Raw genomic sequence first — 13348 nt, 5'->3', positions numbered from 1 at the left:
TGTATATAAGAAAGTAATTATAATATCTTACATTGGATATAAGAAAAAATTTCTTATGCACGAGACTCATATAATGATTTATCTCATTTATTTTATGAATAGGAATACTATTTCATCCTTTTAATCAAATATTTTTAAAAATTTTAATAAATATATTAAAAGAAGGGTGATTTTTATAATTTATAATGTCTGAACATGTGGGATAGCCACAAAATCTAAGAGAAAACACGATGGGCTTTCACACATGAATGTGATAGAACATCAACGAAAATCAAAAGGGTAGATGTGAATAAATTTAACCATCAATGTTTGGTCCAAGGTTGGAGAGAGAGAGCAGGAAGGAGTGGATGGGAAGCAAGGGCAAGCATCCCCACACACCTCCCCCAACCCCCCACCCCTAATAATAATTATATCTCGGCATGGGGGGGTATGGCTTGGTGTCCCTCCTGTACTGACCAGTCGCCTTCAGTTTGTTTTGGTTTAGGGGCAATGCAATGGTCCAAACTCGGCCAAGTCCTCCCCATCCGCCCCACAGCCAAAGTCTAAAGGAAATTATTAACTCCTCCATTGAGGGGAAGGGGACCTCCACTACCCCCAGTACTCACACCCATTCATCACCATATGCCCATAATTCATGATGAATGCTCCACTTTCCACCTCCTTAAATTCCTTTGACCCTCTCTCTCTCTCTCTCTCTCTCTCTCCCATTTCACAGTTCTGGGAATTATGGCATATTGTTAACGTGATCTTTATCTTGACCTTTGTATGTGGGAAACACTTGGGGGATTCAGAAACTGGGCCTAATGAGTGGGAACCATAGATTTGAATTCAGATGCCTTTGCAGTGTGGGAGTGTGAAACATAGAAATCGGAAATGAGAACAGAAAATTTGTTCTATTTCTTCTGTTTTAAAATATAAAATAAAAATGATTTTCAGACCATTTTTAAATTTAAAAACAAAGTCCATATTTTGAAAATATTCAAAAATTAAAATAAAATAAAAAAACATGCAGTGGCCAAATTATTTTTCATGCCTGCATGTAAATTTTGGCACTCTTATCTTCCACAAAAAATGGAGCCTACACAAGTCTTATGAAACATGACAGGATAGATAAAGTAAATAAAATTGATATGACGTGATCATCAGACAATACGTGTCACACACTCATCATCAAGTGGCCTCAAAATTATTAAATTTAATATTATGATTATTATTATTTTTGGTGCATGACTTGAAATATACTTTTTTTTATGTCAATCATTGCTCCCATTATGCTATAAAAAACAAAATTCAGTCCTGTCCTTTTACTGTTTGGGAAAGGTGCATTTCCAATAATGAAAAAACTTGGACAGAAACCCAAAAATAAGTAAATAAAAGATAGAAAAAGAAAGAGAGAGGGAAAAACAAGTGATTGGTAGGAAAGGAATAAGGACAAGTTGTAAAATGACTTGAGTTTTTTTCCTGGATAGGTTTGCTTACAGCCACAAGGAGACATGATCATGCTTTTCCAAGATCACTTTGAACAACAATTGCATGTGGGGGGTTTTTTGTCTAAAATTTTTATTTGAAATAATTAGGAAAAAAATTTTGAGTGTCCAAACAATGCTGACCATGCAATGCAAGTTCCAGAGGATTCACAAATTTTCTGTTAGCAAAAAGAAAAAAAAAAAATTAGCACATCTTTTGGTTTCAAAAATATGAAATAAATAAATAAATAAAAATAAAATTAGAAGGAAAGACAAAATAAAAAATAAAAATAAAAATATATATTTAAAAATACATAAATTTCTAATTAATTTTAAATAAATTTGATTTTCTTTCATATTTAGTAAAATCAAATATGAAAACCATTTTTCCTAACCGATTTTTCTCTCCTTTATACTTTCTTAAAACTAGTGTTTTTGTTAATTTTAAACAAAATCAAGAACATTTATGAAAAAAGAAAAACTATAAAGAGGGAGTTGTTTTTTCTTTGTTTCTCTCTTTCATGAATATGCCACTTTGTGCATGTTATATTCGGTTTGTGTATTCATTCCTATTTTCCTTTTTCATATATATTTATATATATTAGTATATTACTTTGCTTATAAAAAAAATTAAATATTAAAAAAAACCCGAAAAGGATAAAAATACCAAAAAGTCTATGGTCAACTTAATCAAGACGATAAATGTCTTCATCATGCTAAGCAAATTGCAATAAAGTCCTAGCATTAAATGGAGGGATTCTTGCCAGTACATGTATTGACCAAAACAACCCAGATGAAGATGAGACCATAAGCAAAAATCAACAGGGGTACTTGTATGATTGAATTCATGTACAGTTCTGTTCATGAATCCTAATCCCTCATTAATGAAGAAAAATATCCTACTGTCAGGTCTTTAAATTCGTAGAAATTGATGACTGGGTCCATCTGAGTAGCTAATACTAATTTCGACTTGTCATACAGAAAAGAAAGAAATCTGAATGTATGTCTTGATATACCTATCATTAATAAAAAGCCACAAAGGGTTAGGTGTATACAGCATCATTGAAATAATTTTACAAGTTGTATTATGGTCTGCAGGTTCCTATATTGAGAACATTGTCATTAATGACTAGGTCTGAAAATCATATCAAGTATTGAGCACCAAATCAAAGCAATTAATCGCATTAACCGATGATATCTTTGGGATGTAATAAGCATCATCTCTCTAGTATGTGTAAAGGATTCATCAACCTAATACATGGTTCAAAGTCGTTGTATTAGTTATTGAGCAAATCCCGAGACGCATCAGTCTCGATCTCAAATGATATATATGATATGATAGTTAAAAAGCTCAAAAAAAATTAGTGAATTGGTCAAAAAAATAAAAACATTACCATCTTAATTTAACACCCCACATTAATTTTTGACAATTGGTGTAACTTGAAAATAAAAAGTAAAAATCATTAAAAAAAAGAAAGAAAGAAAGTCAATTCGGATGATTTCTTGTTCCATTTTTCCTTGATCCACGAGGGGATATCATTATTTATTTTCACTTCCATTTCCATTAGACCCGAGTCATGTTGCCATAACTCTCGGTGGTTCTGCGTGTTTAGCGAGCCATGTGATTTGACTTCGAATCAAGGCATTGTCGAATCACACAATAGCAATTGCAACCATAGTCGAGATGGATAGTGGATACAACTTGGCTGATTCGTACCAGCATTCACCAGTATTCTTCAACCCTGAATTCACGGGATATACTAGTCGATTGTAGGTAGAATAACCTACGAAAATAAAAGGGGGTTGAGGCAACAGTCTGCAACTTGATAAAGCGTAGAACCAGCTAAACTTCAAACATTCAGATGGGTCTCTATCAGAGGATTAGACTCGGTCTGTAATCTAAAATACAGGATTGAATCGAATCATTTGATAATTTTCTATTACCACATGTGCTGAAAGCAGAGTTCTAAAATGATATTTCGAGCCAAGTGTATGTCATTTAAATAAACTAAAGTCTGCACAAGAATCATAATTTATCCCTCAAGTAGATAAAGCAAAGTTTATTTGCTTTGACCCACTGAAATCAAGCAAAGGTACAGAGAAGATTATAAAGAAAGGAATTATATAATCTAGAAACGTGATACACGACAAGGGTGTCCACACAGACCACAACTCCTTTTCCAATACCACATTTGTTTCATATCATTTCCTCTTCAGGTTAAGTTAGGTCACTGAATAAAATTAAGAGAATCAGAAAAAGGAAAGAAGATAGAACTCAAGTTTTTGACAATAGAAAATGAATTCCATTGTTTACTAATTTTCACCAAAACTTCTAGTTGGGTCCGTCTATAGTACCAAAGGGTACTTCTTCAGTACCAAAGGTATCATCCATAAGGTGATACCACATGTACAAGTCAGGTCTCATTGCCTACAACTTTGTGGTCTTACTGTTGTGCACCTAAGTCTCTTTGTTTTATAGCTTAGCTTCATTCCTTTGCACTTTAGTCTCATTTGTTTAACCTCGATCCTGTATGTTTGAACGGGCCGGATTTAATATTGGGTACGTATTGACTCAGAACCTTAGATTTTTCTTTTCTAATTTACTTTTCTTTCAATTTATTTTTTTCCCTTCTCTTGATGCTTCCAAGATCCATCCAAAGCTTAGGCAAAGTCTTAACTATACCCTTCTATTGTGCATTTGGATAGCCTTGGAGTTTGCTTTTCTTAACGGTTATTTATGTATGGATTGCTTGAATTTCACTTTCTTTGTCTCTGGATTGGTTTAGAACATTTTTCAATTTATGATTATACACCAGGAAAAAAAAAAGGGTTCCGGGAATATGGACAATTTCTATCATATTTTATGGATTCCTAGCATTTGTTAAACAACCTGGAGATCTTGTATAGGGATTATGCCTTATGTCACAAGGATATTCCTATATATATATATATATATACACCATGTGTATAATTTTCCAAGACCCATATAGTTTAAACATTTCTATGAACTACAACCAATTATCAATGGAGAAAATATTTTATAATTAGGTCTAAGATTGTGCTCCTGATGTGAGATTGCCATCAAGTGGTGACTCATTGATGCTCTTCATACAGAATGAAAGCCAAAATTAATAAATTAGCTGGACCAGACTAGTTATGTGTGACGAAAGCAATAATGCAATGTGATAGATAGGTGTGTGGGGAAACTTTAAAAACATTCAAGTCATATTCAACAAATTCAAATCATAATCCAAGTGTTGTTTTCTCTGGGACCATAAAAGATAAAGACTCTCATAACCTGTTTTGCGGTTGTTAGAGTTGCTGCAGGCACCTTTTGCTCATGACTGTTGATTGCTAGCCTTCTGGGTTTGAGATCCAAGCTGACATCCGCATAGCAGAAATTTAGCGGTCTCTTCTATAAATCTGGTCACCAATAATTCTATCACTTTCCACCATCAATCTGGTCATCAAGAATTCGATCCTTTTCCATAATCCACAACAGTACATCAAGGCAGCTGCCTGTAAATTGCATTAGCAGGCTATAATAGTTTACCAGTTGTGTTAGTTACATAGATGGCACACAAGCAAGGGTGCCAGGCTCAAAACCCATCAGTGGCCACTAGTCGAGCTTCTCATTCTGTAACTGAATTGACTCCTCACAAAGCCCATTAAGTAATTTTTGACATTTTGCCATATAAATGAAACCAAGAGAAGAAAGGCAGCATCATATGATGAACTTGTCACAATAAATAGTTAAATACAATTCAATAGAGCAAGGCAATTGAACAAATCAACTCATTCTATTAAAGAACAAAAGAATCAAAGTTTCAACCCAAATATTAATACTGTACAAAAGACCGAGATTTTGAAAGGCTATGAAGTGATACAACCTTCCAAGATCTCTCACCTATGATAAACATAATTGAGGACTCCGGTCAGAGCATTACACCTGTGGGTTCCAACACCATGCTCCCCAATTTTGTGAAGACAATGAATGTTTACAATTTCTAGGTTGGTTAGATCTGGAAAAACCTTGGGACAAGAACTTGGCTCTTCTTTCAGTATTGTGGTAGGTCTGGTGGTCCAATTCTCTATAATGCTACCTCTCCGACCTCCGTATTATAATGATCATCAGTATTTGAAACTTCTTCCTTCTCAAGTTCTCTAATCAGTTTTTCTATCTGCCTTCTATAAACTGGCATGAAGTGGTCACTGATCATGGTCTGTGACAGCCTCAGCTTGCTATACAACGACCTTGGAGTGAGAAAAATCCCAACCTTATTAGTCTCTACTGACTGAGCATCAACTGTATCATTGGAGATGGTGCCATCACCTTCACATTCTGCTCCTTCAGAGAGAAGGGTAACAATATGCATAATCTTTCCCGGAGGAAAGAATCTGTGTGCTTCCTTCATTTCTGGAGCAGAGCTCTGAGGCGCCTCACCGACCTCTGCAATGGCTGCTGCTTCTTCTTCCCTTATTTCGTTTGCTACATCAGACTCCTCACCATCTGGCCGATTGTAAAGCTCATGTTCAAGTTGTTGCCACAACTCAACTTCAGTCATACGGTCTTCATGTCCATCCTGGGCCATGATGTCCTCATCCTCATCAAGACAAGCATCCCCATGAGAGTGAGGACCCATTTCATCAGAACAAGAACATTCGATTTCTGAACTCCATTCCAGTCCTTCTGATGAAGATATGGGAAGTGCTGTACTTTCAATGGTAGTTTTAGCTCTGGTGGGGGATGTGATAAGAGGGTCAGACGATTCAATTCTAGAGGAAGGTTCTGAGGAATTTCCTGCTTCTTTTGAGTTTGAAACTGCTGTCACTCGATGACGAGGTCCCATACATGACCATGAGGATAAAAGTGCAGGACGAATCCATGCTGCTTGAGCCATGCTCTGGGCTCTTCTCATCACAACCTGTGGACATTAGAAACAGAATTAAACCAAAGTCACTAGGCCACTTAGCCCTAATTATGAGTACAGATCACAGAAATAAACCACCAATTTAAGAAGTTAAAAACTGATTCAGCTAACAGTATTCAAAAAGCATGGAGAATGCTCCCTCACTGCTCATAAGGGTAACAATGCTTCCAAGAGGACCTAAAAATAAGCAAGGGAACTCGTCGGGAAAAGAAACAAAAATAATGTTTTTAGTTGTAATTACTTGCCGAATTTCTGATAATAAGATACTATATTATTATTATGTCCATTTGATGGAAGGACATGGGATAATCCATGGAAACTAGATAATGCACGGAGAAATAGATTGTGCTGAGAAAAAGGGCTACCCGTGTACTGCTGGAAACTGGGCGTAAAATTGCCCCAGCCCCAGCAACTTTTGCTTTAGCACTGGCAATGGATGGAAGACGGGAACTCAAAGCCGAAGCAGAACGATAGACAGTGCTAAGGATTCTTGTACGCTCTATCTGATTTCTCAGATCATTCAGCCAAGCAGATGCTGTCACCTAATAAATAAATAAATTAATTAATTAAGAACAGAATGAATTGATAGTTAACTGAAACTAGGCATACTCAGCAAACTGAAACTAGGCATATCGGTTTCAGCAGGTAATAGCGTACTTCACAACAACCTAAACTAGATATCTAACCCACCCCAGTCCAGGATTATTTCCTCTCATAAGCATTGGTATCATTTTGTTAACCCAAAAATTAACATAATATGGGAAATAACTAGGGCAATCTATAAATGTACTTAATATATGATTTGCAACTAGGTAACTAGGCATATTGGTTTTGTCAGGCACAGAAGGCAGCAATCAAAGCATAGTGTACTTGACAAAAACCTAAACTAGATATCTAACCCACCCTAGGTCCAGGATCATTTCCTCCCATAAGCATTGGCATCATCTTGTTAACCCATGACAAAAAATAATATAATATGGGGAATGACAAGGGCAATCTTCAGCTATACTTAATTTATATATTTAAGGTAGTATTCTCAAGTTTTAGAAATTCAAAATAACACTTCCAGGCAAACCTCAGCTCGCAAGTCATCTACAGAAGCAGCTGAGAACGTAGGTACCAAATCAGCTCCATTTATAATAGAAACAATAAAATCATTGCCAGATTCTGCCAGTTCCCAAGTCATACAAGCACCTGCATGTGCCATATCCAATCAGTGCCAAAACAGTCTGAAGGAACAACAAACATGTCTCACAACTCAACTAAACAAATGGAAGTGCAAATATCAAAAGGGAGATCACAATAAATGTGGTTGGAAGTGAAATATAACAAGGCCCAAAAGGCATGGATGTCCAAACGGAAAAAAGCACATATAGGATACAGTCCATAATGAATACAAACCTGGAGCAAATGTAACACAAGTAGTTGTTGACAATTCCTTCTGCTCACGCAATACATACGTTAAAAGTGCTGCAGTGCCTCCACCCAAAGAGTGTCCTACAATCTGTAGGAATCCAAAAGAACAAATTAAAATACAATTTTTCTCTCTCAAAAACTATGAACCTCAATAAATATGGCAAATTCAAAAATCAAGAGAATCCAAATGCTGTATTTTGCATGACGCAATTTTGCATTCTTCTAAGTGATTTTTTCCCTGTAATCTCAACAAGATATTTCTAAGAAGTCCATAATCATAAGGAAAATAATAAACTAACTGATAATCAGGAAGAAATTCCAGAAAAAAGAAATTTCAACACAATTTTCTCTCTAAAAAACTATAAACTTCATTAAAAATGGCAAAATAAAAAATCAAGAGAATCCAGATGCAGTATTTTGTATAAAGCTATTTATGCATTCTTCTAAGCTCTCTCTTTTTTTTTTTTTTGGGTAATTCCAACAAAATATTTCTAAAGAGTCATGATTATAAGGAAAACAATGGAATACCTACTAAATTCAGGAGGAAGAAGTTGAAGAGAAAAGAACAATGCCAACAAATTTAATGTATTCTTGAAAGCACTGAATAATAGGAACCAATTATATGGTGCAATGGTAGAAGCACCACAATATCTTGGATGCTTAGGTTTTAGTCTTGAACCAGCCACTTCATGCAAAAATGTGAACATTAGGACTATAACCAACTTATCCCTCCAAGAACTCTGTTTGGTGGGATGGTCACAAGCATAGTCATTAATTCATAAAATGTATTATATATCGTTTTTATATTTTTCCGCATCATGTATTGTTTTTTATATTTTTTTGTATCATGTATCATGTCCTATCATGGTTTTTTTCTTTTTATATATAGTGAAAACAAATAGAAAAATATTCATACATGTGTGTATATATTGGAAACAAGAAATATAAAGTAATATATAACCAATTTCATGAAAGATAGCAGAATTTAATGAGTTAAACTATATCATACCATATGAAAATATTAAATGTTAAAGAGTTTGAAAAAGTTTAATTTAATAAAATATGAGTTTAATGTATAGGTTCATCACAAAATCCATAAAAATAAACTTTTTTTATAGGCAATGAACAATATATTTAAAACAAAAATAAGCTTTTTAAATTTTTAGGTATGACTTTTAGTTCCAAATTCTAACAATGCAAATGTATTATATGTGTGTGTGTGTGTTCCAAATTCTAACAATGAAAATGTATTATATGTGTGTGTGTGGGTGGGTGGGGTGTGTGTGGCACACGCCCATGCTTATGTGTTATCCGCAACTAGGCACTTTCAATACAATTGATCTTTACCTATCAAAAAGCAAAAGAAAAAAAAATGTTCATGTTATCTCAAAAGTTCCAACTTTTCATGATTGTTGGCATTCCTTCCCCATTGATTTTTTTTTTTTTTTAAAAAAAGGTATACATAGTGAAAGTTTTTATTCATCAATCACTCTCATTTTCAATGTCAACATTCAAACTATTCAAATAAAAATTCTCTAGTATTCATTGTAAAAATGAATTTACCCAATTTCCAATATGGGTCTTTAACAACAAGAACATGGCTTTTCTTTTAAGATTATTTTACCTCTCCTTTTTATGATCAATTTTTAGCCTTTCTATATTTTTAAACAATTAATATAGTAATTCTTTTAATAAAAAAATGAATTTGATTTTTCTTAAAGATTATAAAAAATTGTTGAAGGCATATGCATAGTTGTATCATGTATTGTATATGTATCATAAGATATATTTAAAAAGAGATATAGATTGCAATATATATTGATCTTCATAAAAAATGTATTGTATCGTTGTATCACAAGTTTTTAACAACTAAGGCGACAAGGTCAAGGGCTTGTCTTGCAAGAACCAGTAATAAATAGAACAATTGCCTACAAAAAAAACGTAATAAATAGAACAACAGAAGAACAGAAAAAGAAACATGCAAAGATAACACAATTTTAACCAACAATATTCCAATGTTAAGGTTTTTCAAGGGGAAAAAATTCTGAAGGAAAAGCAGGTAGATAAGATGCTCCATCTTCCTTGTGAGATACTAGAAACTAATAGAAAATTATTTAAGAACAAAGGACTAGAATTATGTTTCAAATTATATATTAAATTGACAAGGATAGTTACAATCTAAATTTCCATATAATTTATTTACCTTAACTTTATAATCAGGATATTCGCCAAGTGCTTTAGTAAGACAAGGAGTTGAAAGCTTTGCAATCCACCGAGCAGCTGCAACCATTCCACAATGTGCATAACCTAAAACTAAATTGCTGACTCCTCCCTCATGAACAACAGTGTGATGGAATGGTACCACTGCTCCGGTCGCAGCTGTCAGGGTATCTTTGATGCTATGAGTTCCACGAATCAATAAGAGGAAATATTTTGTTTCGTGATCAGCTAGAATTGTAAAAGCTGGCTTCAAAATCTGCATAGAATGAGCAATAAACTTCAGAACTTCAGAACGGAACACCACCAATATTCTGCTCCACCATGCTCTCTCTCTTTTTCCCAATCCACACACACACAAAACAAACAAAAAAGAAAAAAGCAAGAACAAGAAGTGGAAGGAAGAAATACACACAAATCAGTAAACACAGCTGAACCATTGAACTTCAGGATCACTTACCCCTGCTTTGGGCTCATGAAGGAGAACATTTTCTATGGAATAGCCGGTCTCCTCCAAAAATAACAGGAAGGGCTTTTTTGAGAAATGCCAACAAAGGGTTAACAAGTTTAAGAGATATCTGAGTTCTGCGATTATTTCTGGTCCTTTGAGCTGCAAACTATCTTCACCACCAAACACGCTACCAACATGTAAGTTCCCCTGCAAAGTAAAGATACAAGGTAAAATATGTGGCCTAATAAATAAAAGCCATTGTGTGCATTTGGTTCACCAGCATCTAAACTTGCGAAAGGCAATCATATTTCTAGAAAAAAATTACCAAAATTTAATGGATATAAGATCTTTATTGAAATGTAATGGAACATGATTGCTCTTTTATAAAATAGTAAATCCCCTCCTAGTTAAAATCAGACTTTGAAAGTCTTCCATAAAAGCAGGTATGAACTGTGGTCCTGCTTAATAAAAGGAGATTAAACAGAGTTTTTTCTCCACAGGTGTGCCATATGTGCAAACAGATATGCAAATCAGGTAACCACCATTTTTTCCTTTTAATCACACCATCCATGGGGAAGCACTTAGACAATATAATAAGAATTAGCTAGAAAAAAGGGGCATTATGCCGTTTTCAGTTTGTACTCCCAGGATTTGGAGGTATTCTGGTGTCATACTGACATTTTTGGAGGAACATCTAGCAAAAAGAAAACCTTTATATCAGCTTTAAAGATCCAACATAAGGTAAGACAATCGCCTACACTACTATAACCTGTCAATTTTGATAAATGTGAGACCATCCAGATATAATCAATGCTTATTTGATAGGATTAAGAAATCCTAAAAAAATCAATTAAAAAAAAGGCAATTCCTAGGATTACCTTTTTTTTTTTTTAATCTTTACATTTCTAGATTGAAGCACTGTTTTTCTCTTAGGTCTCCAAAGATGAATAAGGCCAATTTGCATCCAGTTGCCAAAGAAGGTGTTCTTACTTCAGAAGAATATCAACAAGGATTCAATAATCAGTCGTCATATTCAATTGAACATAAATGGTTAAACAACATTTAAAATTCGAGCAATACTATATTACTAGAACTAATTCACCAAAATGATTCTCCCATCGAAAACAAACTACATTTCCCCCGACTTCTTAAAAATTTATCCCTGGCCATAGTCTACCTCAGAAACCAGTCCAAGTGATTCAGAAAATCTATCAATTTTGGTAAAAGTTAACTGTTCCATTCATCAAATAGAGAGAAACATTCCCCCCACCAAAAAAAAGAAGTACAGACAGAAAGCAAACCGCAATACAATCATATGCTAAATCAGAACTACAATAATAAAAAAGTCATCACCTGTCTTTTCAGAAGAAAATTGATCCCGAATGCCAAGTCGCCAATAGGCCACTTCCCCAAAGTCTCAGAATAAGTAAACCTAAGTGTCTCTGACAAAGTCGAGATCGTCTCCAGCCAAGTGGCCGGCGCTTGAATCATCCTATGCGAAACTCTCTCAATCCCTATTGTAGCGTTATTGTTCACATTTTCATCGTCCTCTTCCGTGGACCTACCCGTCTGCAATTTCTTATTCAATGTATAGTATAAAAGAGCAGCCGCCCCAGCCGCCGTCGCCATAGTCGCGGTTGCCATGACTCTGTGATCCCTACAGAAAAAAATCAAACACAAAACAATCAGCTAAATTACCATACCAACTGATATTTGATCCAACAATCCCGTTTGGCCGCCAAGCAAATCCGAAGCTTCTACGCTTTTCTCAGTAACCAAACATCCAAAGCACGGAAATTCACAGAAATGAATCACAATCAAATTGAATAACCTGAACATGATCACAAATTTCCGTAAACAAAACCCTAAAATCCCAAATTTTGGAAACATTTTTATTGGGATTCTACTATTCAAAGCGAGAGAAAAATAATATAGAAAAACCAATAAACAAAACAAAGTACACAATTAACAAACCTGAAGGACTTGATTTTCACGGAAAAATTCGAAACCTCGGTTTCTAAGGGATATACTAAAATGAAGTGATCAATGAGAAAGAATTTGGATTCAACGATAAACTTTCTTTTATTTTTTATTCTTATTATTATTATTATTATTATTATTATTTTCTTAGTATGGGGTTTTTCTCTAGAGAAGTCGCGTGTAGGCGAATGATATATACTTGGAGGAAGCAAAACGCAGGGAGGTGTGACCGTGTGAGAATGTGTGGGGTCCACGGACACGTGTCGGTGAGAGGAATAAACTGCCGCTGAAGCAACCGAAATATGACACCGACTAGACCTGTAGGCTGTAACCAAACCGGGTGAGAATCGGAAAATGGAGATCGAGATCTAGGAGGAGGTTTCTCTGCAGTTGCTGAAGTTGTTGATGTTGTTGTGAAGGTAACGCTGGGGACAACACGGATTTGAGAGATTGCAGGGAAATGGGTTAGGATTGCTTTGATTTTGGCTCGTTCCACGCGTTTTTGTTGCCTCAAATATGAGAGTGGGCGCCTTGATTTTAGTTTACAAAAATAATAATTTCCCAAACGAAATTCAATTAAATTAGTTCCTAATCTTCAATAGTTTATTGGATCTTTAATCATGTCATTAAATAAAACTTAGGTGTTGCTGAGATACTTTTAATACTTTTTTGTTTTAAAAAATAAAAATAATAGTAGTTTGTATATAAAAATATATTTAGTATTTTTATTTTTTAAAATATAGTACTACCTATAAATATAAAAGTTTTAAAATTTTGTATATAAAATTAAAAATAAAAAAACACGATATGTTAAGGATGCATAAATCCTATAAATTTAAACTTTTTGGAAAATTGATAGTTTAATAATCTCTTGTAGTTTATATATT

The 13348-nt window shown here is 34.4% G+C and overlaps 1 protein-coding gene across 2 annotated transcripts; it reads right to left on the bottom strand.

Moving 5' to 3' along the window:
- Positions 1-5247: 5247 nt before the first annotated feature.
- Positions 5248-12929, bottom strand: LOC100266986 (uncharacterized). Of its 2 annotated transcripts, none has more exons than XM_010656117.2 (8): positions 12456-12929; positions 11835-12138; positions 10491-10688; positions 10017-10289; positions 7799-7901; positions 7473-7591; positions 6763-6939; positions 5248-6391 (listed from the first exon to the last, which is right to left on the bottom strand). In XM_010656117.2, the coding sequence occupies exons 2-8, from the start codon at positions 12123-12125 to the stop codon at positions 5558-5560; spliced, it is 1995 nt and encodes a 664-aa protein (XP_010654419.1). In that variant the 5' UTR covers positions 12126-12138; positions 12456-12929; the 3' UTR covers positions 5248-5557. The 2 variants fall into 2 exon arrangements, with proteins under 2 accessions (XP_010654419.1, XP_002272507.2); XM_002272471.5 differs by lacking the exon at positions 12456-12929 and adding an exon at positions 12313-12441.
- Positions 12930-13348: the final 419 nt, after the last annotated feature.

This window comes from Vitis vinifera, chromosome 9 (assembly GCF_030704535.1).
Source record: "Vitis vinifera cultivar Pinot Noir 40024 chromosome 9, ASM3070453v1".
In the NCBI taxonomy this organism is placed as follows: Eukaryota; Viridiplantae; Streptophyta; class Magnoliopsida; order Vitales; family Vitaceae; genus Vitis; species Vitis vinifera.
Note: the sequence above shows the minus strand (reverse complement) of the source record. Positions and strands in the feature narration are given on the sequence as shown.

Excerpts from the sequence above, each read along its gene's own strand:
- LOC100266986 (XM_002272471.5), bottom strand. The coding sequence starts at position 12,371 with ATGTTTCCAAAATTTGGGATTTTAGGGTTTTGTTTACGGAAATTTGTG. Across the intron at positions 12,139-12,312 it reads AAATTTGTGATCATGTTCAG|GGATCACAGAGTCATGGCAA; the intron begins GTTATTCAATTT and ends TTTTTTCTGTAG. Across the intron at positions 6,940-7,472 it reads TAGATGACTTGCGAGCTGAG|GTGACAGCATCTGCTTGGCT; the intron begins GTTTGCCTGGAA and ends TTTATTTATTAG.